The sequence below is a fragment of the Dermacentor albipictus genome, chromosome 1 (genome assembly GCF_038994185.2).
Source record: "Dermacentor albipictus isolate Rhodes 1998 colony chromosome 1, USDA_Dalb.pri_finalv2, whole genome shotgun sequence".
Taxonomy (NCBI): Eukaryota; Metazoa; Arthropoda; class Arachnida; order Ixodida; family Ixodidae; genus Dermacentor; species Dermacentor albipictus.
In genome coordinates, this window is record NC_091821.1 from 270,428,411 (window position 1) to 270,452,297 (window position 23,887).

Below are 23,887 nucleotides of genomic sequence, written 5' to 3' on the forward strand. Positions count from 1 at the left end.
GGAACCCTGACCATGAGAATGAAATTCACAGGAGAATAAAAATGCATTGGATCGCATAAGGCAGACATCGTGAGCTCCTGACTGGAAGCTTACCATTATCATTGAAAAGGAAAGTGCACAATCACTGCATTTTATCAGTGCTGACATATGGGGCAGAGACTTGGAGACTGACAAAGAAGCTCGAGAACAAGTTAAAGAGCGCGCAAATAGCGATGGAACGAAGATTGCTAGGCATAACGTTAAGAAGCAGAAAGAGAGCGGTTTGGATGAGAGAGCAAACGGGTATAGACGATATTCTAGTAGACATTAAGAGAAAGAAATGGCGCTGGGCAGGTCATGTAATGCGCAGATTAGATAACCGTTGGACCATTAGGGTGACAGAATGGGTACCAAGGGAAGGGAAGCGCAGTAGAGGACAGCAGAAGACTAGGTGGTGCGACGAAATTAGGAAATTTGCGAGTGCTAGTTGGAATCGGTTGGCGCAGGACAGGGGTGATTGGAGATCGCACGGAGAAGTCTTCGTCCTGCAGTGGACATGAGTAGGCTGATGATGATGAAGATGATGATGAGAAAGCTAAGCGCTTGGGGGGGGGGGGGGTCAATGATAATTACAGCTGTCAAGAGGCTAATGTGGCGACGACCCGGGAGCTCCAGAGGGTATTGTGCGCATTCGACGCGGTGCGGTCCAAACGATGCCCTCGCGTCTCTTCTTTGTCACGCTCCTTCCATGTATATCCACGCTCTGAACCACCCCCTGACGCGGTGTGCCGGACAGCAGCAGCCACAGCAGCAGCAGCAGTGGGAAAGTCGAAGGAAAAAGCAAAGAAATCTTCGCTTACAAAAAAAAAAAAAACGCTGTCATACGGTTGACAGCGCGGTCGACTTCTGGGCCGTGATCTTGCAGCGATGCATTCCGCTCGATTCTATATGCCGCCCTTATCCACCGTTCATAGCCGGCTGATACCATTGATAAGCCAGGTGGAGCCCGGCTTTTGCCACTGACGATGCGCACAAAAGGAGCGGCACCGGGAAAACATCGCTATGAAATCGCGGTCCTGTTGTGTTGCCAGCGGTTGAGAGAGAAAATAAACTTTTATTTGGCAAACGAGTAGGAAATTTTCCTCGATGAGTGGGGCCCACAGTCCATGGTTCTACTGCCATGCGCTACTTCGCGAGCCCGCTGGATCAGCCGTTGCTGTTCCTGCCGGCTTGTGCTGAGCAGCGCAGACTCCCAAGAGGAAAGGGTAGGGTTGGGTACGGGAGAAAGGGTTATGGCATTCCCATGTAGAGTGGTACTCCGTGGGCTTGGGCGCCACGGAGGGGAGAAGAGGAAGGGTATAGAGTGAAAGATATATAGCATGTGGTGACAAGGTAAAATCGCAGTCCTGTTGTGTTGCGAGGGGTCGAAGATTCGCTGTGCGCACTGATTATACTTTCGTTTCCTTTCTTGAAAACGCCGCGCCCGCTACTTTCCTGTCGGCAATGCTATGTCATGCTGATAACGCGCATGCCGTTTGTTACAGGGAAGTACAGTGCTTGCAGCGTTAAAGAAAGGAAATGCGGACAACACAGATGACGTTTATAGTTGTGTGGCGAGATACGACTCACAGGGTGTAAACTTTTCTTAGCGTGTGCTCTAAAACAAAATTACACCCTTTGGGTTGTATCTTGCCAGACAACAATAAACGTCATCTGTCTTGTCTGCATTTCCCTTCTTTAACGCTGCGAGCCCGGTACTTCCAAGTAACGAACGGCATTCACGTTAACAGCATGACAGAGCATTCCCGACAGGAAAGTAGCGGGCGCGGCGTTTTTAAGAAAGGAAACGCAAGCAAGGCAGATGTCGATTATCGTTGTGTGGCAGATATACACCCCAATTGGTGAACCTGGGTGTACCTTTGTCTAAGAGTGTGTGGAAGTACCGGGCTCGCAGCGTTAAAGAAAGGAAATGCGGGCAAGACAGATGACGATTATCGTTGTTTGGCAAATATACACCCCAAGGGGTGCAACTGTTTTTAGAGTGTGTGAGAGAATGGCAGACTGACGTCTGCGCTCTCTAGCGCAGTATTCTGAAAGCGCTAAACACTAAAAGTGAAGGCAGCTCAACAAAAAAAAAAGTTTAAAAATCTTTTTGTTAGCAATGGTAAGCTGTAAAATTGAAATATTGACCAGATTTTGCAAACCTGCATTTGTGGCCAAGGTATTACGCATTTTGAGAGTTGCCGACGATCAGCAGACGATAACTCGATACGGATCGTTGGACCGTGTAGCAGCTACCACTGTTGATCACAATCAATAAATCCTATCCGCATCGGCCCCGATCGCGATCAGAAATGTACATGTGACACCGGTATAATATAGCTCAAGTGTTAGAATTGTGCTATTTGTCACAGGCAATTCTTTAAAATTCGGTGCAGCTTATATGTAAAAAAAGAAGAAAAAAATGTATATAAAAGCTTACTATTACTGCGAACAGCAGTTATGTACTAGAGAACGGGCCAAACGTGTTTGTTCATTCGTCCATTTGCAACAATCGTTGCATTTCGTGGCGCACCCAGGCTCGTGACAACGATCCACTTCGGCGACAGTTCGCCGTCAGGCGCACGCTGATTGGTTGTTCTAACAAAATCGGATTAGCTACGTCATCCGATTTTGCTCAACCAGCGCGCGCCTCACGGCGAACTATCGCCGAGGCGATAGTATCGCCGAAGTGGATCGTTTCAGAATACGGCCCCAGAGGTCTGCCACACAGAGGCGGGACGATGCGCATGTCGCCGAGGGAAGGAAAACGCTCCGTTGGGAGTCCGCGGAAGCGGCTCTTCGTTGACGGCACGAAGATCGAAAAGGAGCGGCAGCTTTTAGGAAAATGGGTTGGACGTGTCCGCCCGGAGGTATTTGCAGGAGCACAGCTCCGCAGCGACGCCTGAACACAAGAACACTGCAACGTGAAGCGCTGCGAGCAAATGGAGTATCGAAAAACCAGAGAGCCAGAACTGTACGTTGAAAAACGGAACCGCATGTGTGTGCAGTGCACAGTCCCGCGCCTCCATCAGCAGACGTGCGCCGCTTGCATTTCTCAAATGGTACAGCTAAGTTCGTAGGACGAGAAACAAGAAGACGCAAAACTTACGGAGACATTTTTTTTTCTTTTTTTTTGCATTAATTCACTTAGATTTGAGCCGCGAAACACTTATGAATACTTAATAACTGGTTCGTGCAAATGAAGCATGCCTTGCAGAAGTACTCTTCAATGTCAAATATGAAACATGAGAAAACCTGGATTGGAGCAACGGAAAGAGCTCTTCTCCGATTACCAACTCGAAGGGAACCGCCCGAAATAATTCTAGCTGTTGAGAGGTAACATATTGCAACAGACTACGTCGTCTTCACAGCGGCTGGCCTGCCAATCCTAAAGAATTATTCACACACGCCAACCGACCTCTTGCCGATATTCACATGTGCCACTGTTCCGGGGGAGCACACGAAAGCACACGCAACTTTTACGAGTTGCACTTCGGAAGCCAAACAATGCATCGCAACGTAGCAAAAGCGTTGCAGTAACTGACAGGAAAACTTTGTGACCAGTTTTTGTTCTGACTTTAGGTAGCTGTCGACTCCATAATTGCGGTGTGAAGCCTCAATTCCTCGAGAGTACCACAAAAAAAATTACACGTCACCTTTTACACGACCAATACGCGCCCCCAAGCGCAGCGCTGCTTCATGGGTGGAGCAGGAGACTCATGATGTAACGAAAACTGAGATGTGGTGGTCTCGTGGCACCAGACACCAGTGACGCGTTCACACGCACACTGTACGACCGTGCTGACGAAATCAGTCCATTCAGCGAACGAAGGGACAAGAGGAGAGGCAGCGTAACTATTTGTTGCGCTTTCGAGTAATTGAAGCTCCGTAACTGGGTCGACAGTAAGCTACAAAAAGAAATACAGGCGAGACGAAAACCTTGTGTCCCTACTTATGCGATTGACCGTCACCAGTATTACGTAATTGCTTTCAAGGAGAAATGATATTTATTACTTAATCTGCACACTGGCTATTTAATAGACCTAATTTTAGAAAATTACTTGTTTACGGTAGTTCATTCGGTACCCGCGGGCTACAACAAAAAAAACGAAGGTCAATGTTCTAAAACTATTTATTTCTACTGTTGTAAACAGCCAACATCAGGGAGACAAGCTTAAAACACTGACTTCATAGATGGCAAAGAAAACAAAAAACTTTTTGGAAAAGTGTTTGCAACCAAAAAGTGTCTGCAATGTGTATGCTTTCACCAAGATCGCTTGAGCAGCGACACGTTCTATCACAGAAGTCGAACAACACCCAGTTGGGGCGAAGAAAGTTCTCAAGCGGAGTACTTTATGCTGTAAAAGTGGCCATAGTACGTCGGGACGAAGAGATAGCATCAAGTAATACGACGTCTCAGTGGCACAGGTCAGGTCCAGGTCGAGCCTACATTACCGGCAAGGGGGACGCGAAAGCAAGTATAGCGGAATGCGCAGTCAAAGAAAGCTGCGACGGCGGTCCAAAACAGCAGGCTCTCGGGGCGAGGAGAAACGCTTCGAGGAGCCGTTATCTATACGACAGGCCGCTGACCTCGAGAACTGTAGAGCTGCCCGCGATAATGCGGTGGCTTCACGGCATTGCTCAGGTGCCTTACAGAGCAAAACCATCCGCGGGAGAAGCACCGTCGGGCAACTGAAGTGCAACCGCGCGCGTGAGTCGACATGGAGGCGGTAGTCGCAAAAGAGCTGTTATGACGGAGCCGGAAGTAGCCACAATTTCAGGTACATACCAAATTGTGCCTCGCGGAGAAAAAAATAACCTACATCAGCTGAAAAACAAGCAGGCGGTTATAGAAAGTTAAGAGTCGTCTATTCTTACAGCCAAGCAAACAAGGTAGCCACCGAGTTTTCTGGTGAGTAAACTCTTAGGCTCAATTAAGATCGCACTGCTTAGGCAATCGTCCAGGTGGCGAAGCCAAGTCGCCCATTTGAAGAACGCCGCAGTCGGTTAAAGGGCCGCCCCACACACGTCATAGCATCAATTTTCTGGACAGCGTCTCACAGGAGTACGCTCAAGTTGGCGATTCCGCAACACAGACATTCGTCCACCTTCAACATCAGCGTTAGCCGTTACGCACTCCCCCCCCCCCCCACACACACACAACGCACGCACTAAATATATTCCCAATGGTGTTCTTTCTCCATTATATATATAAATATATATAATGGAGAGAGACACTGGGAAAGGACGAACGGAGAACGTGCGAAACGTAGACAGCAATGAGTATGGACGTTAAAATACTGCGCGGCAACAACAGCACGTCGCAAGTGATCAGTGTTGCGAAGATAGGTGCGTCGAACTTGCCCGCGACTCACGACACGAATTGGCACAGCGCCAAAGAGCGCCGCGCGAGCAACACCACAACTGACACGCAAGAACGCTTGTGCTCTCTTCCTAAAACACCGTCATGCGGAACACATGCCGAGATAAAGGGACTCGTAAATTTAACGAAGTAGACGCAACAAGGTTGCCACGCCATCAGGTTCTTTACGTTTCAGTAGAGATATTCGGCGTAGCTTCAATTCCGATCCGCTTCGCGGCAAAACACAGCGTCAGCTGTGGCATCTGAACGGAACAAAAGCAAACACGAGCATACGCGATTCACGCACTACGCTACTCCGCAGGCCACCTAGCTATCACAGGAGAATTCAAATGCGTGCAAAGGTGCGTACGCCTGAGATTTGTTGTCCCGAGTTAAAGAAAAGCGTATTGTACTTACAACGCACAAAGCAGGCCGCGTCGGCATTAACATACGCGACGCGGCGTGGGCGAACAACTTGAGCTGGCTTGATACTAACGCTATGTCAGTGAAATAACGTAACTATTCTGAGAAAAGCAAACGCCTCCAAATGTAGCGCCATATTCAGATCTGAAAGCTACGTACCGCGGCAATATTTTTTTTTTTTCTAAAGGCGTGAAGTAAAAAAAAAAAATACAGAGAGAGAGAGAAAGTGTGAAACGCCAGTCAGCGTGAGCGACTCCGCTGAATTATCAGCCGCTCGCTGACGCCACCTTATCGGTGTTATTGTACCGACACGCTATACGACAAACCACAAAGCTGAGCTGGCAGGAGTCGCGCATTCCCGCACAGGCAATCTGCGTTGCACGCTAGCTTTCAAAAACAGCTGATCGACGCGCATCCGCAGCGTGTTGTATACAGCCGAGCGCGGTCTCTCTCTTTCTTCATACGAGACTATGGGAAAGGAAAACAGCTGTAACGGTTATGCACCTATAACTTTCTCAGTGTCTGCTAACGATTACATCTTACAATGCGACGAGCTTGTCACGGAGGGGAGAGAGAAAGGATCGCGGAGAGGCGAGCTGCGCGACAAGTCCATCCGCGCTTATGATGTCTTGCACAAACGCGTTATACATGCATGGGCCGATTTCACAAGCGCACGATTGTGGTATCTTTGTCATTTCACTAGCTAACCCCACCAATTAATAGTTCCTCTGAAATAGAAGCGCACGAATGCAACGAGAAAGTGATGCGCGCGGCAAGGCTGCACTCACTCTAGCTCAGCGCAAACGCGTCACTTCCAAGGTGTGCCACGCAGGCGCCAATAAACTATTAAGCGCGAACGTGAACCATTTATCGTTTTAACAGCAATCCATATGGGCACTTCAACCTATAGTACAATTCTCATCAGCTGAGAGGCAACAAAGAGATGAGCACGCAACCTGCCATTCATTGCTCGGGTTGCTACTTCAACCTCGTACTAATTACGCTAGAGAAGATTTTTTCGGACACAAAACATCCGTGCGCACAACATAACGTCATCAGTTTTTATAAACGAAAAACTGAGACAGTCACTCACCCACGCACTATTCCGCCCTGCCTAGTTGATCTCGGTTGTCAAAACTAATGTGATGTAGGGAAGCACCATTGACGTCACGCCGTTAGCGCCATCTCCGATGCATTTCGTTATGAAAATGCGTTGCGGCATTTGTTTCTGCAGATGCTAGTTTTCTGATTACATAAGCAGTTACATTTATCTATGAATAAAAATTCTGAGTTGAGATAGCGCGATTGGACTATATAAAATACTAAAGAATTGTTATTATTATTATTTTCTTTTGCAGATCGGCGGCGCGACGGTATCGCTTAGCGTCACTAGCGACGTCGCGGTGTTTCGGCGAACTAGAACACTTTGGTCGGCCTGCTACAAGCCGTAGCGCTAACGCCGGCAGGTAGTTTGCAAACATGGCTGTCAACCTAGCGAAGCACAAGGATGAACTCCTTAGCGCTTGGAAAGAAGTGGTGGATGAGAACGACGGGACCAACTGGTAATTTGCCAGCTTCAGTTTGCGCTCGCCGAAAAAGAAAAAAAAAAGAACACCCTAAACGCCGCTGCTTACCCTTGTGCTTTCCCTGGAGTGGCTTGCCGTGTCAGGAATTGCCATCTGCTCCTTTCAAAGTTATTCATTGTGATCTAAAGTGTTCCAGCGTTAATCTGAGCATTGTATGAGTGCTGAGATGCATATACCTTGCCGATACAAGTATTATTAGCTTTGTTATCCCCTTACATTTTCACGCACGATTCTTCGTCTAATCGTAATGTCCCGGTTTTGGTTGCTGTTCGCGGGTGTTTCGTTTCAAGAACTAAGCAAGCTGCCTTGGCTCCGTTTTTCAGGGCCTTGTTTGGTTATGATAAGCAGACATACGACCTTTGCTTGGTTGGAAAAGGAGGTGAGATGGATTCGATATAAGCGTAGTTTTGTCCATATTGTGTTTTGAAAGACCGGAACATGAACGTTATATGTCACTTGCTGCAGCTGGGGGCCTCGAGGAGCTGACTGAAGAATTAAACTGTGGGAAGATAATGTACGCATTCTGCAGGGTGCAAGATCCCAACACAAGTATTTCAAAATTCATCCTCATCAACTGGGTACGTGTCAGAACAGATCATTTCCAAGTGCTACATACATTCTAAACGGACTTATGAAGTCAGTGTCTTTTCTACTGCGCTCATGTTTACTATGGTTATGCTGCATATAGTAACCTAACCGTTATTTGTTCTTAAGAACATGCTAAATATGGTGCGATATGTTGGTACATAGTTGATACATCAGCAGTAGATTCAGTAAGCACTAAATCAATTTTTTTGTAACCCGCTTCTGCTGTGCTCATCGCCAACACCCTCGTTGAATTGCGAGGCATCCCAACCTTAAACATTTCTTGGCTAGCATGTATACCTGCGCACAACTTCTGTTAAGTGTTAAACCATGCATTTTGAATTTTTGCAGCAAGGTGAAGGAGCACCATTAGTAAAGAAAGGCTGCTGTGCAAATCACTTTATGGATATCAGCAATTTTTTTCGGGTATGTATTCGTATGTTTACACTAACCATGTACCATCTACACTGTGATGTTTGTGACTACATGAGCCCACCACAGTGGCTCAGTAGCAATTGCATCGTTTTGCTGAACATGTAATCGCAGGTTCTATTGTCGACTATGACAGGCACCTTCCCATTGAGTTGTAACACAGAAAATGCTTGTGTACTTACATTTATGTGCAAATTTAACTCCAGGCTCTGCTACTGTGTCCCTCGTATGGGATTCCATAGCTTCTGTATGCAAAATCACCGTACTTTAATTAGGGCTTTAAATGTCTTGCATATTTACATACCTCTGTTGTTTATGCTCCTGTCTCACAAATATTAAGGTGGTTAGTCAAAGTGCAGATTCTTGCTGGCTAAGTGGACAGCGACTGCGTATGATGGACATTGCGGGAACTTCATTTCTTTTTATTCTGATGTACAGGATGGAGCAAAAGTTCGTAGTTGGTTTTGTATTGAATTAAAAGCCTTCAGGAAATTTCGGTGACATGGGTCCGTCATTGTAGACCTTCATTGCAGCCAGAAAGCAAGAATGAACATATAATTTCGAAGATTGCAATAGAAGAAGTGCAGATAAGAATGAGAATGTCAAAATAAGAGGAAAATAAAGAAAAGGCACTGAAAGACTTTTGTGAAACTGATGTTCATAAAGTGCAGGAAGTCTTGCTGAACTGTGTCATATCGCATGCATGAAACAGCTTTATCAAAAATAACGTACAGCGCAAACGACAAGGACAGCGAAAGACGACATACACAGCGCTGTGTATGTCGTCTTTCGCTGTCCTTGTCGTTTGCGCTGTACGTTATTTTTGATCATGAATTACCAACTAGCCCAAGCAACCACCCTAGCTTTATCAATCGCATTAAGCGTAATAATTCACACATTTTGTTGGTTGTACTCATGTGATGGCATTCTAACTGGAACCCACTGTGCTTGCTTAGTAGCTTTGGTGTTGCGCTGCTAAGCACGAGGTCACAGGCTCAAATTCCGGCTGCTGTGGCCGCATTTTGAGGGGGGCGAAATGCAAAAAATGCCCGTGTACCGTACTGTGCATTGGGTGCATGTTAAAGAACCCCAGGTGGTCCAAATTAATACGGATTCCCCACTATGGCCTGCTTCATAATAATATTGTGGTTTTAGCATGTAAAACCCCAGAATTTAATAATTCCAACTGCGTTGCGTTCCAACAGGGTGCACACATCACAATCACAGCAAGAAATGAGGATGATGTGGATCCTTCACTCATACTGGACAAGCTTTCTAAGTGCACTGTGTCTTCCTTCAGCCTTAGGGAACGTTCCGACCCAACAGAGAGCTCTAAACCAATTGTAAGTTAACACAAACCTTCATTTTCAATGAGTTATTGGCCCACTATGGTGGCTCAGTGGATATAGCGTTCTGCTGTTGGTCACCAGTTCAGTTTCTGGGCATGGGGCTGCATTCCGATGGGGATTGAATGCAGAAAGCCTTGTGTACTTAGATTTAGGCACACATTGAATAATTGTGTGTCAAAACTAACCCAGAGCCCTGCACTGCTGCCTCATTCATAGCCTTTGTTTTGTTTTGGGACGCTAACTCTCGTCAAAAAGTTTTCATTTGTGATGGCTCACTGCATTTTGTTCTTTTTGTTTAGGGAAGTGTCTACAAGCGCATACAACCAGCCAGGGAGATATCTACGACAGAGAGAGAAAAGTTTTGGATGAAGGAACAGGTGTAGTATCGTTTGCTTTCTGACATGTGGCTTGGTGGACTGCTTCGCTCATTCTGGATTCTACCTGTCAGCAGTGACGCATAGTTACATGAGAGGAAATGCATTAACCTTCTGTGCACATCAGAAACTTTTGTTTGGGGAATGTTCATGCATAACATCACACAATGTAGGAACCTACATTCTTGTTTTAAGATTTTCAGTTTAATAGTGCTTTTTCTTCCCTTTAAATTTCACATCAAGGTTGCATTTTTTTTTTTGTCCACATCGTTCATTAAAGCACTTGGCATCATTTCTTAGTTGGTTTGCATGTAAAACCACTGTTGTATGTTCATTTTCTGTTGGAGAAGTGGACTGATATCTCTGCCTGTTGACAAGTAAACAACAATGGCAGGTATTTTGTCAAGTAATGCAGACCATATCTTTTTGTGAAGTTTGAATGAAAACAAAGCAGCTCTTTCACAGTTGTTTGAATGAAAAAAAAAAAAGCAACTTGCTGCATGTTGGGAATTTTTCAAGCGCAGCACAAACAATTTCTGCAGCCTTTGCACAAATACGACTTGGAAGTGTATGCTGCCATGGCTACTAATGTGTTTCCTTACTAAACTTCGAACAGAACTCATGTACTGCAGAAGCAGTAAGGAAGGAGTGCCATTTATTGGCTGCTGCTATAAATTCATCTCTGTGCCGGCTTTTAATATGCAAATGGGGCTGAACTTGCATATATGCATGTTATGCATATGTATCCTGAAGTGTGTAAACAATGTAAAGTGTGCTTGCTAGCAAGTTTACAAGCACACTTTGCAATTTGTTTTATAAGCGTTTAAAATGAAGCCAGTGGGTTTTAAGCTAAAATAGCTTTATTTCTAACAGTGTGAAGTTCATGTAAAACTTATTTGTGATGCTGCCACAATCCCTCATCAGTCCAAGTTGTTTCTCTTGAGGCTCCTAGTGAAACCACCATGTTTCCATGTAGTGTTTGAGCATTAGTCATTGTGTCAATAATAATGAATTATCTAATTAACATGTAAATAATTTAAACAAGGGCACATGTAGAAGTTTAGGAATTGAAAGCATTCAGTCCTTAAAGGATGCTGCACCAGGCCACATAGCAAATTTTAGTTATACACTGCAAGTTGTTACGTGCCCTCGATGAAGTGTTCTACCTCAAGAATTTTTCAAATTAGTTCTTTAATAGCAGAGAAAGAATATTTTGAAGTGTCGCAAACCCATAATTTCAGGAGGCGAGCCACCAATGTAGGCACTCTCTTCTTCACTTGCCCCATCTAGCCTCCAAAAGCGAAATTTTTCCCTGCTTTCTCCCATATCGAAGCCGGAAGATAGCATGATGAATATGTCAAGGCCCCACCTTCATTTTCTGTTTTCTCTCTTGCGTGTTTTTGGTGAGTGGTGCACTTCTGGTGACGGTCTTGCACCCAACCTGTTGCATTTGTCTCGTATCGAGCAGCGGATGAGTTTGCACACTCTGCCCGAGAACATCTGATCAGTGTCACAATCGCAAGCAATGAGGCAGATGTGAGAGGATGAAAGAGCATGATCGCAGCATTGGAATGTGGTAGAGAGCTTCGTTCTCTGTGCGTGCCACTGCATGTCGTGGGAACAAGCAGACGAAACGGAAGTACAGTTAAACCTTGATATAACGAACTTCAGTATAAAAAAATTTTCAATATAACGAAGTATTAAACTTTTCATAACCTCTTGTCCATTGAACACCATGTATTGAGAACCTCAATATAAAGAAGTTTGTATGTGATTTCAATATAACGAACTTTCACTACCGCCACAAAGGTATGCCCGTAACACAAGCGGAAACTTCCGCAGACGCATGGGGTCAAATGATTTAATTACAAGCGGCTGCTTGCAAACACACCTCTCAAATCATGTGTCGCGCCACAAGAAGGACTGCGCAAGTGGAGCCGTTGAAAAACAAAGTCCGTACAAAGTCCAAGTGTGATATGATCCTATTAGACCCCGAGCACTGTGTGCTTTAGGTGCGAGTGAAAGCGTGCAAGGGTAAGACAAGAAAGATGGTGGCTTCGCGAGTGCCGCCTTCCCCGGCGAGCAAAGGGAAAGGTGGAGGTGAGCGAGCTCGTTGTAACACGGACAAGTGCATGCAAGAGGGCAAGGTGGGGGGTAAGTGTGCACGTGCCTCGCCCGAGGCAGCGCATGGCTGTAAGCGAGGCTGAGCACATACCCAGCGGGGCACCCTGCTTTAGAGGTAATCTGCTGCATATGCAAAGAGTAGGCGTGCCGAGACGGCATGGCGCCATGTAAGCTGTTTTCCCGCACGTTTAGTATGGGAGGTTGCGTAATTTCGAGTTTCGGTGACTTGTCAGAGCGCGAGGCAGACGAAGCTTTTGCTCCCCACTGCCAACGCTTTTCCTGATAGCGTCGTCCCAGTGTGGGCGACGCTATTGCCGACTCCCAAATTCATGAAAATGAATTGTTTTCTCATTCCTTTTCTCAATATCCCAATAATTCGGATAATTCTGCGGCGCCTTTCTGTGTAAGAAAATTCGATCGGCGACTGTACTTATTTACATAAAAGGTTAAATTTCTGTACAACAAAATTTTGATATAACATTGCAAATGGCCAATTTTACTGACTTTGTTATATCGAGGTTTAACTGTATACATCTCTATTGCTATGGTACAAAGTAAAACAAAAACATGCAGACATTCAGCTTGTATGTTTTATTAGTTCTCTAAACCGATATGCTCAGGGAGTTAGTGGGCGTCAGCCTGCTGCCATTGGGGGGAGGGACCCCTTAGTGTGCCAGTCCCCACGTGGGAGCGGCCCGCGGTTCTGCTCTCAGGGCGGCGCTTCTCATTACCTCAATAAGGTTCTTTGTCTGTCCATCTGTCTGCCTGTCTGTAGAAACTTTAATTCGTCCATTGAAGCAACAAATTAAACGGATAACTGATGTTGCATTGAATAATTCTCTAAGTCGCGTGTCACTATTAGGTACGTCACTCCACTGCCATGTATGTAGGCGCACTTGCGCGATATAGTATGTCAATTCTCCAGTTGGGAGCGCGGTGCCTACGAGGAGAAGGGCAAATGACTCTTGGTTTGAAATTTACACTTTTTCCGCGACGCTAGGGATGTAATTCTTAGGACACACGATTGTTAGCGCGCATTGTATGCACAGCACTTGTCGGCCCAAATGGCCAGTCCATACGAGAGGCCTGTGAAGGCATGTTTACCGAGAAGGTACCCACATCTAGCAGCATTTTGCTGATATTCATTAGCAAAATCTGCAATGATGTGCTTGATATTCTGCTCAGTTTTATCTGGCAGTGCGCTGGAAAAGCTTTCTTAAAACATGGGTCGAGCACTGGTCATATTTTTGCAAACTTGTGGACAGATACCTGTAATACTGGCGCCAAGCCACAGGATATCTCCTGGTAACCAATACCACAATGACCTCTGTTTGAATAAATATTTAAGGTTTCGTAAATAATTAAATCTACAATGCCCTACGCATTATTTTTTGTTTGCAGAGTTTAGCTCCTCAAACTGCTGATTTAAGCGAGGGAAACTTAGTGCCAAACCCCTAGTAATGTTTTTTTTTCACATGCTGAAGCGAAGTTTCACTTGTAGATAGCTCAGCAAACCAATTACTAATTGATCTATAAATCAAATAATGTTTTTTATATAACTGTACTCTCCATGGACAGAAACAAAGGCAAACAAGTTGTTTTAGTTTTCTTTGGTGTGGAATGGTGTTTGGGCTTTGTGGTGTTAACAAAGGGGATTGACATGCAGATCAGAAGCTTTTATTGCACTATTTCTGTCTGGCCGCGTATGTTGCTTTATGTATGAACAAAAAAACACTGATCTCACCTTTGCATTGGATTTGACCTGATGCAGTGGGAGTGCACATAGCTTAGGTGGGCGTACTGATTGCCGTCAGCAGGTTTATGTACAGAGTCGTCCACTCTTAAGGTGGACACGGCTCACCGTGGCCACGCTCCGCGGGGCGCCAGTGCGTTCGGTGCGGCGGTGCAGGCACACATGGACCTGGGGGAGGTGCTTTGCGTCGTTTGCTACAGCGCTGGAGTGCGCCGTTCTGGCTTTGCTGTAAAGTACACTTCGCTAGACCCAGGTGACTGAGCGCCCGAGGTGGCGTTGCGGGCAGGCGCATTTCACTAACTAGAGCATTTTCCAGCTGGTTTGGTCTACAGCTTGTGAACAGCCTGCCTAATCAATATACATTAACAGAAACAAGCTTCTCACCACATAAATCACTTAGCATTTTTTTAAATAAGTGCTGATGGTAAAAATAGTCATTTTTTCGCACTCTTTATTAGACTGGGGCCATTTTTTTTTTACTCTCACAGCACTTGGTGCAGTGCATACTGAGAAACCTATTAGGCGCGCTCTTCTTGGTTGGAGTCATCACGTGATGAGCCTAGCGCGCCGTTTCACTCATGTCATGATGCTCGAACAAATTTGCTTAAGTGACTTAAGAAAACCACCGAAACCTGCAATAAATTTCGCAGAAAGTTAGAGAGCGATTGTTCAATCACGTATCATTATGTTTGCCATGGATTTTACCATTAAGGAGGGCAATAATATTACTTCGACAGCAACTAAGAAGTGATATCTGCTGCTTCGCGACTCTCTTATTGACGCATTAATGTCGCTGGTAGGAGGGCATGGAGCGCTTTACGCGATGTAGGAAAGTCCTCTCCCCGGCATAGCAACTGGTTTGGCGGCAGTTTTACTCCCCCTTTTCATCTTTCTATATCCTACAAAAAAAAATTCATTTTTGTCACAGTTTCGGTAAAATCACCGAAGTGGTGTCGGTCCTTTGGCGGCTACCTGACGCGAGAAGTCGCATTCTCATTTAGAGGAATTGTCGATCAATTATTTGATTACATTGATTAGGTGAAGTAAAACGTGGTGCCAACGTTTTTTGGATGTTTGTTTTTTTCTCCTTGGAGTCGATGCACGCCACATGCGAATGCTGTTTCTGTCCGTTTTGAATAGGTAATTGGAGTGGAAAATTTATAATCTACGTGTCTGTTTTCTAGCTTAAATTATGTCTTGCCGGGTAATTAAGTCGTTATTCACTTCGATTTCATTTCAGTACTTCCTCGGAATAGGGCATATGCAAATTCACACTAGCATATAATAATTTGTTAATTGTGCGGTATACGTCCCGAAGCGACACATGGCCTCTGCATTATGCCGTATTGTGGGCATTGGATAAATTTGGCACAGGAATCCTTTCCTCGGACAAGTGATGCTGTTGCCGTCGTGCCGAAGTGGCCGGTCCGTGTGTTGGACGAACGCGGCCACAATAATTAAACCAGCAGTCATGAGGCCGGCGCGCTGTCGTCTGTCGACAACATGCCAGTGGTCATCAAACGGACTCGCCATTTGTAAAAGCCAAGCCCGGCCCAAGCCAGATTGCTGTGGTAGGGCCAGTCTTTTTAACTGACCATGGGCGTCAGCCCGATCTACCGCCGAGACCCCCCCCCCCTTTTTTTTTGCTTAGGTCATGCTATCCAATCTTAGCTTAATAGGATGATGCGGTGCAGCCAACGGCTGCGCAACTAAGTTAATGGCCGCTCACGAGTTAAAGATTCTGGGATGACTCGTCAAATCAAAAGACACCATAGCTATTTCCATTAAATGGATTTCTGTCGATTTGCATGATAAATTGTATTTTGTTCGGTTGCTGGTTGCCATGGCAATTCGGCGATAAAAACGCTGTAACTGTGCAGGATAATTTAATTTCCACGGGGCACTTTCGGAAACTAGCCATGTCGCAGGTACCGGAAAAAGAAAGACGGCGCATTGTGGATCTGTGCTTACAAAACTATTCTCAACGCGTTATTTCGGAGATGACAAAAAGGCCACTGAAAACTGTGGATAGAATCGTCCATGCTTACAAGAAGGATGGAAGAATCGCGGATGCTCCCCGTAAAGCCCGGCAAAGAGTGATCACTGAAGCTGAAGGCATGACCATTGTTGCGGCGGCTGCTGCAAACCCGACCTCCACCATTCGGGAAATTAAGAACACCCTCTGGCGGGGTGACGTCTCTGACACGACTATCAAGCGTCGCCTCTACACCCCAGCCTAATAAAGAGCGCAAAAAAAATGACTGTTTTTACCCTCATCACTTATCAAAAACATGCTAAATGATTTATGTGGTGAGAAGCTTGTTTCTGTTAATGTGTATTGAATGAGCAGGCTGTTCACAAGCTGTAGACCAAACCAGCTGGAAAATGCTCCAGTTAGTGAAGTGCCCCTTCCTGCAACGCTGCCTTGGGCGCTCAGTCACCTGGGTCTAGCGAAGTGTTCTTTACAGCAAAGCCAGAGCGGCACGCTCCAGCGCTGTAGCAGACGACGCGAAGCACCTCCTCCAGGTTCGTGTACGTGTATGCCACTTCGCTTCGATGCGCCGCCGCACCAGACGCACTGGCGCCCCGCACAGCGCTGCCACGGTGAGCCATGTTCACCCTAAGAGTGGACGATCCTGTACGTTTATGAACATGCTGTGGCAAATTGGGCGTGACCTGCAAGGCCTTTTTCATTATTTAGTGGGAACAGCACTTAGTGCTAGGGAATAAGTCGACTGCATTCATTCATCCATAGTTCCACTTGGATTCAAGTTTGGTTATAACGACTACTTGATGAGCCATTTTAGGCAAACTAAAAAGTAATTTTTGTATTGTTGAATAGGGCTTCCTCATTGGAAGCTGTCCAGAAAGAGCCATATGATAGTGTCGTAGAATTCATTGTGTGTATATACTTGGGTAAAGTGAAGAGTGCAAGGGGTACACTTAAAGGAGCCTTGATACACTTTTATTTGAAGTCAAGAAATGCATTTAAAGGTAAAGTAAGCTATTTCAGAAATACATTGTAGCAAAAAAGACAAATACATTCAACTGAAGTGGAGTTATTAGTAATCAAAGATCTCCTTTGATTCCCTTCGCGGTGCTCCCACTTCTTCAATGTGTTAGACTGTGGGCAGAGCAGTGTGGGCCCACAACTACGCTACAACGTGCTGAACTCAAAGGCTGTCGCTCAACTTAAGTTTGAATTCATTGTCTCATCCCTTTGCTGTGCTACAGTGTGCTAGATGGCTAATCGTAGCTCTGTTTTCACGCACTGAGTGGCATGAGTAGCACATTTTCTTTTGCACTTATCTCTGTGGCAATCACATAATTTCTGAGGGTTGAACTAAATGTCTTTATGTTTGCTCGTGCGAGTACATCGGCAACGCCCACATCGGGTAAGCGATGGATGCCGCATTGCGGACTTGCGGTAAAAGAATTCCTAATGTAACAAGATTGGACCATGGTGGAGGCACACCTCAAAGATGTGCTTGGGTAGCAGACTGCCTGTTTCAGTCGGATGTTGGCGTTTGTACAGGCTCACCATGTGCCTGGAACCACGTCATTCACAAGGACCACTCAAAACACGTTGTTGATCTCGGGGAGTGGTCTTATCACGGCACCTCGCAGTGGCCGCAGTATCTATGCTATGTAACAGATGCTGCTGTATCACAGCAATATGCAACTGTACTGTGTTTGCTATGTGCACGACAAGACCGGAGTGTGCACTCACACTCATGTGCTCCAGTCTGGCCGTGCTATGTGATGCGAACCGGCTTTGTCCTGCACCATCTTGACCGATAGATAGTAGCCACATCCAAATTATGAATTTCAAAGCGCTGTCAATAGCTCACTATGAAGTGATGTCTTCCAAGGCATCTAACCAGTAGCTGCCAGGAGCGAGCGCGTGCTGGCAAGTGTACGCGTCGTCTGACCTTAAGGTTCACGTGATTTGAGGATGGTTGAGTGTACAAAATTAATTGAAATTAGCGAGACCAGACGGCTACAACGCCGATAAGCAGTTTGGTCAAAGTTTCATTCCTGCACAAGCGAGCACGGCCGAGTGTGAGCAGATTATAGTTGACTTCTTGAAGTACTTGATTCTTGTCAAAATTTAAAATGCAGGTTTTGCTTATTTCAGCCTGTTTAGTAAACTGCGTCAGTAAATATCCACAGTAACAGCAGGAAGCATCATCATCATCAGCAGCAGCAGCAGCCTGGTTATGACCACTGCAAGGCAAAGGTCTCTCCCATACTTTTCGAACTACCCCAGTCATGTACTAATTGTGGCCATGTTGTCCCTGCAAACTTCTTAATCTCACCCGCCCACCTAACTTTCTGCCGCCCCCTGCTACGCTTCCCTTGGAATCCAGTTCGTAACCCTTAATAACCATCGGTTATCTTCCCTCTTCATTATGTGTCCTACCCATGCCCATTTCTTTTTCTTGATTTCAACAAAGATGTCATTAACACGCATTTGTTCCCTCACCCAATATGGTCTTTTCTTATCCCTTAACTTTACACCCATCATTCTTCTTTCCATAGCTCGTTGCATCGTCCTCAATTTAAGTAGAACCCTTTTCGTAAGCCTCTGGGTTTCGATGGGGGCGAAATGCGAAAACACCCGTGTACTTAGATTTAGGTAAAGTTAAAGAACCCCAGGTAGTCGAAATTTCCGGAGTCCACTACGGCATGCCTCATAATCAGAAAGTGGTTTTGGCACGTAAAACCCCATAATTTAATTTTTTTTAAGCCTCCAGGTTTCTGCCCCGTACGTGAGTACTGGTAAGACACAGCTGTTATACACTTTTCTCTTGAGGGATAATGGCAACCTGCTGTTCATGATCTGTGAATGCCTGCCAAATGCACCCCAGCCCATTCTTATTCTTCTGATTATTTCAGTCTTATGATCCGGATCCGCGGTCACTACCTGTCCTAAGTAGATGTTTTCCCTTACCACTTCCAGTGCCTTGCTACCTATCGTAAACTGCTGTTCTCTTCCGAGACTGTTAAACATTATTTTAGTTTTCTGCAGATTAATTTTTAGACCCACCCTTCTGCGTTGCCTCTCCAGGTCAGTGAGCATGCATTGAAATTGGTCCCCTGAGTTACTTAGCAAGGCAATATCATCAGCGAATCGCAAGTTACTGAGGTATTCTCCATTAATTCTTATCCCCAATTCTTCCCAATCCAGGTCTCTGAATACTTCCTGTAAACAGGCTGCAAATAGCGTTGGAGAGATCGTATCTCCCTGCCTGACGCCTTTCTTTATTGGGATTTTGTTGCTTTCTTTATGGAGGACTACGGTGGCTGTGGAGCCACTATAGATAACTTTCAGTATTTTTACATACGGCTCGTCTACACCCTGATTCCGCAATGCCTCCATGACTGCGGAGGTTTCGACTGAATCAAACGCTTTCTCGTAATCAATGAAAGTTATATGTAAGGGTTGGTTATGTTCCGCACATTTCTCTATCACCTGATTGATGGTGTGAATGTGGTGTATTGTTGAGTAGCCTTTACAGAATCCTGCCTGGTCCTTTGGTTCACAGAAGCCTAAGGTGTTCCTGATTCTATTTGTGTTTACCTTAGTAAATAGTTTGTAGGCAACTGACAGTAAGCTGATCAGTCTATAATTTTTCAAGTCTTTGGCATCCCCTTTCTTATGGATTAGGATTATGTTAGCGTTCTTCCAAGATTCCGGTATGCTCGAGGTCATGAGGCATTGCGTATACAGGGTGGCCAGGATGAAGCACTGATTCAAACATGCTTCTTGATTGATGTTAGCTATCGGCCATTCGCAGTGCTCTATGGGAATGTGCCTGCTGATGTCAAGGGGCAGCCACAAAAGGGTGAGGAGGCCTCTTTTTAAAAGAGAGTATTTGAAAAAAGGCGACTTTGCACTCCCCTTGTGAGCCCCACTTGCCACCCATAAGTGCAAAATTTGGCCGAGATTCTCACAGTAGCATATGCTATACCCAGAATGTGCTTTTTCGCCAAGCCCGAGGGCTGGTTCAAGGCCCCTTTAAGAATCCTGCTCTACTATAGCGAATCTGCAGAATAGATAAAATGTAGGTTAGATATGTTGCTTGGCAGATGAATAGAAAGATGTGTTGCAAGATCAAAGCAACTTGGGCAAACTTGTCTGTCGTTTTGTTTTCACCCATTTTTAGGTGGCGCTGTTGTTCTCTCAAAGTTCTGCAGAAAAGCCAGAAAGTTCTCAAGATCGTGTGGGACGCTCTAAATGTACGAAGGAGTTCAGTACTCATAACTGCTGTTTGCAATCAAAGGTTCGCTGAAGGGAATCTGTGTTTCTTGTTTGGGGCCCTTTTGTTCGACTGTGAGCAGCTGTGAAATAATGTGTGGATCAGCAGGGCCTTAGTTTGATTTGAAGCTTGCTGTTGACCTTAACCATTTTTATTTTTATTTTTTTTTTTTGTAGGAGGAAGAGAAGAAACGCATTGAGGAAGAAAAGCTTAAGGCTGAGGCAACCAGAAATCGCCTGGCTGAGGAAGTGAAGGAGCGTGAGGCAAGTAACAGTGTGAACATTCTAAAGGAAAGCAGCGCTACTACATTGCGTACATTTGCCGTATAGATTCTTTAAAGCACTGGAGTCAAGGCAGCTGCATTGCTTGGCAGTTATAGTCATTTGTTCTCCTGCACGCACGCACGCAAGCGCGCACACACACACACACACACACACACACACACACACACACACACACACACACACACTGAAAAAAAGTGAAATGCGAGTAGCTGCACGATTGCCTGCAATGCAGCCGCGCGCTTGTTTGCAACGCCAGCCTCGCACTTCTCTCTCGTCGCCCTTGCACCCCTCCGAACAGGAATGGGCTGTGCCCATAGCCCTGCGCTGCACCACCCTCTGAAACACAAATGGACCACACCAACTGTGCTCACTACGCTGCTCCCAGATTGCTCGCTGTGCATGGATGGGCTCTCATTCTGCTCAAATCTGCTAACGGACTAAGTCGCTCGTGCTTGTGTTTGTTCGTTGTATCGCAGCCGTTCCCGGCCATGTGGTTTCTCAACCTTGTTTTACTCGCCACCGAAACGGAAGGTGGCTGATCTGCCCGCTGATCATCAGCAATGCATGACGTTGCCGGTGAAAAAAAAAAGAACGCACTGCTATAGATTTGCAAATGGGAGTGCTTCCAACCGCTCGATGAGGCGATTGTTGCAAACGTGCTTGCATCGGATGGTGATGGTGAAGGCCACAACGGTAGTGTTGACGCGGTAGGGCAGGCTGCCTCAACATTGTTCCCGCAGTACGTCCTGTAGATGATTAAGTCCCTCAGGGGCTTGTTTTCGCGAGGGACTTTCCGCTGCAGTACGTGGACCACCTGGATGTCTTGGAGAAGGATATCGGCAAGCTTCGCGTAAAGCAAGCAAGGCTGACAGACATTTGGTTTTCTCGTGCAAGGCAGTGGGAAGTACGTGGCAAGATGCTTGTGGTGATCTTGTCCCAGCTTTTCTTCTGAATTTTTCACGCTGAGGTGCTGCCGCAGCAACATTGCCGCATTCTTAAAAGGTCCCTCTTGGGGCCACCAAAGTGATGCCTCGGTGGAGCTCGTATGTTGCTGCCCGTGACCCCTCTTTACAGTTGTTATAGCAGTGCCATTCTTGATCGCCGACAGTCGCGGCTTGTTAACAACACATGATCGGAGCGCGCAGTAAGGAGAGTTAAACACTTACTATCAGAAGTCCATACAGTCAGTCCATACAATCGTCTGATGGAGAGAGGTGGTGGGGTGGAGAACTGGCCTTCCTGCCATTATAGTTTTCTTGGAACAGTTATGCCATCCTCGATTTTGATTTTTTTTCTCATGCAACCCGGTTATAACAATTATCAGTAGTTATAACAATGCAATTTTCGTGGCACTTGAATATTGTTATAAGTGGGTTCGAGTGTATATTTATATTTTATATTTATGTAAATACTGTGTGTCACAGTATTTATTTGTGTCTGTGCAATTAATCTGACTAACTGATTTGCTGATGCTTGTTCGTTTCTACAGGCTTCCTTTATTCTTTTGACATTGTTCCTTAATTTCACTAAGTGCTTCTTGTCACTATATCTCTTTCCATGGTATATGTACACACTGTGGTATAGTATTAATGGTTGAACACAGCTGTCGCACACCATTGAAATGCTCTTCCTTGTTTTTTCCCTCTTTATGTGTAGTTAGGTCTTTAAAAGAAGAAAAAAATGTTGAGATAAATTATGTCCAAATTTTGCTTATGCTGAAGCCAAATCAGTGAGCATTTCAGTGCTCAGCAATACTTCTAGATGCATGTTCTTTGCTGAGGAGCTAGGAAATAAAAATTCAAAATACTACAATAAATAAAACAAAAGAAACACTCATCATTCATGTGTTGTCTTGGGGCACCTTTTTGGGGCTAAAATTGGAAATATTGTTTTTGGTATTACAGTTTAATCTCGATTATATAATGTCATTCCATGCGAAACGTCCCAGACCCAAAAGTGACCATCATTGATTTTCTTGAAAAAAAGAAATGGGCTACATGGCTATTGTGTAACCCTAATACTTTGGCTCCACCAAAGTATTTTTGTCGAAAAAAAATTTTTGATCACGTGAGCGCTCTGAAATTTCCACAAAGGTGCAAAAGTTGGTTGGAGGTAAATTTTTTTTATTCAGGTCTGAAACTAGGTGCAATAACATTTTATTTTGGAGCATTGTATTGGCATCCTTCTTTCATATGATGTGATAATTGAATAAATTTTAGAATTTTTTGTGCTTATTTGGCTCAGTAAAAAAAGCAATAAAAGTTGTGTTTTCATAAATTTTTTTTGCATAAACTGCATTATTTTTTCAGCTGCCATAATTATACTCCCTTTTTGCCTGTTACTACAGTGTCTGCTAAAAATAATTTGAAATTATTAATAAATATATTTTTTGAGAGAAATACCTCCAAAGTTGGCAAGAAGTGAATTTCTTGTGATATTCAAGCCAAATTTAAGCATTATGGCCCTCCAGATAAAAATATGTCAGATAGCTTTAATATATGCACCAACCTCTTGGCTTGTGATTTTAAAATTTTTGTTCGAGTAAATTTTGTCTGAAGCGATAAAAATATTTTTGAATTCAACAACCAATATCACCAGCAAGCACTGTGTACTTGCCCCCTGCTCTTGTCGTCTGCTCATCGTCTGCGCGTTGTTGCCTGCCCTTCTCCTCCTCATCTGCCGCCCAGCAGATGATGGCTAGTATACAGAGCGATCATTTTTCAGTTTTATGGAATTTTTAGAAGTAGCCTGTTTACAGATACCATAATCCTTGTCCTTGAGCTGAATTCTTCAGAGGGGTGGACATTACGGGGTCCTGAATATTCGGCTGCGCATGTTCAAAAAAAAAGATTTTGCGCTCGCCGCTGCAGTGCTCTTGTTCAAATTTTGCAGAACGGTCACATTTTGGCTTTGACTTCATTTAGTATAACACTTGGCACAGTTTATTGCCTGGTTTCTAAGAAAAAAGTGGAAATTTGCCTGCACTTAGGGGGATGCAAGCTGCTGCCGCGATGGCACAAGCATAAATTTGGGTCGCCGCCATTCGCAATCTGCAGAAAGCAGCATTTCAGGGAGGGAAGTCGCCTGTTCCAGGAGCGGGCAAGATAAGCCAGCCCTCCCTCAAACGCTGCTTTCTGCAGATGATGGCACGTGGCGAAACAAGTCTGTGCCAGGGTGGGCTTTTCAGACGCCATTTTTCCCATAGGCGAAAACAGTTCCTCATTTTTGTCTTAAAAAACAGGTGACTAATCGTGCCAAGTGTTAAACTAAACAAAGTCAACGCCAAAATGCGACCGTTTGGTAAAATTTGAGCAAAAACAGTGCAGCAATG

At 45.1% G+C, this 23,887-nt stretch overlaps 2 protein-coding genes across 4 annotated transcripts in view; one reads left to right on the plus strand and one right to left on the minus strand.

Moving 5' to 3' along the window:
• The window catches only part of RhoBTB (Rho-related BTB domain containing), a 296,605-nt gene extending 289,620 nt beyond the window's left edge, over positions 1-6,985 (minus strand). The window contains exon 1 of the mRNA XM_065449522.1: positions 6,900-6,985. The gene's annotated coding sequence lies outside the window, so the exon portion shown is untranslated. The remainder of the gene's footprint in view (positions 1-6,899) is intronic.
• Positions 6,986-7,212: 227 nt separating this feature from the next.
• Positions 7,213-23,887, plus strand: part of Abp1 (Actin binding protein 1) — an 82,092-nt gene continuing 65,417 nt past the window's right edge. For 2 of the 3 annotated variants that reach the window (XM_065449583.1, XM_065449588.1), the window contains exons 1-8: positions 7,213-7,368; positions 7,716-7,771; positions 7,858-7,970; positions 8,329-8,403; positions 9,615-9,752; positions 10,058-10,135; positions 19,811-19,858; positions 20,449-20,535. In XM_065449583.1, the coding sequence (XP_065305655.1) occupies positions 7,286-7,368; positions 7,716-7,771; positions 7,858-7,970; positions 8,329-8,403; positions 9,615-9,752; positions 10,058-10,135; positions 19,811-19,858; positions 20,449-20,535 (678 nt within the window). In that variant the 5' untranslated portion in view covers positions 7,213-7,285. The remainder of the gene's footprint in view (positions 7,369-7,715; positions 7,772-7,857; positions 7,971-8,328; positions 8,404-9,614; positions 9,753-10,057; positions 10,136-19,810; positions 19,859-20,448; positions 20,536-23,887) is intronic. The other variant, XM_065449595.1, reaches the window with a different exon arrangement.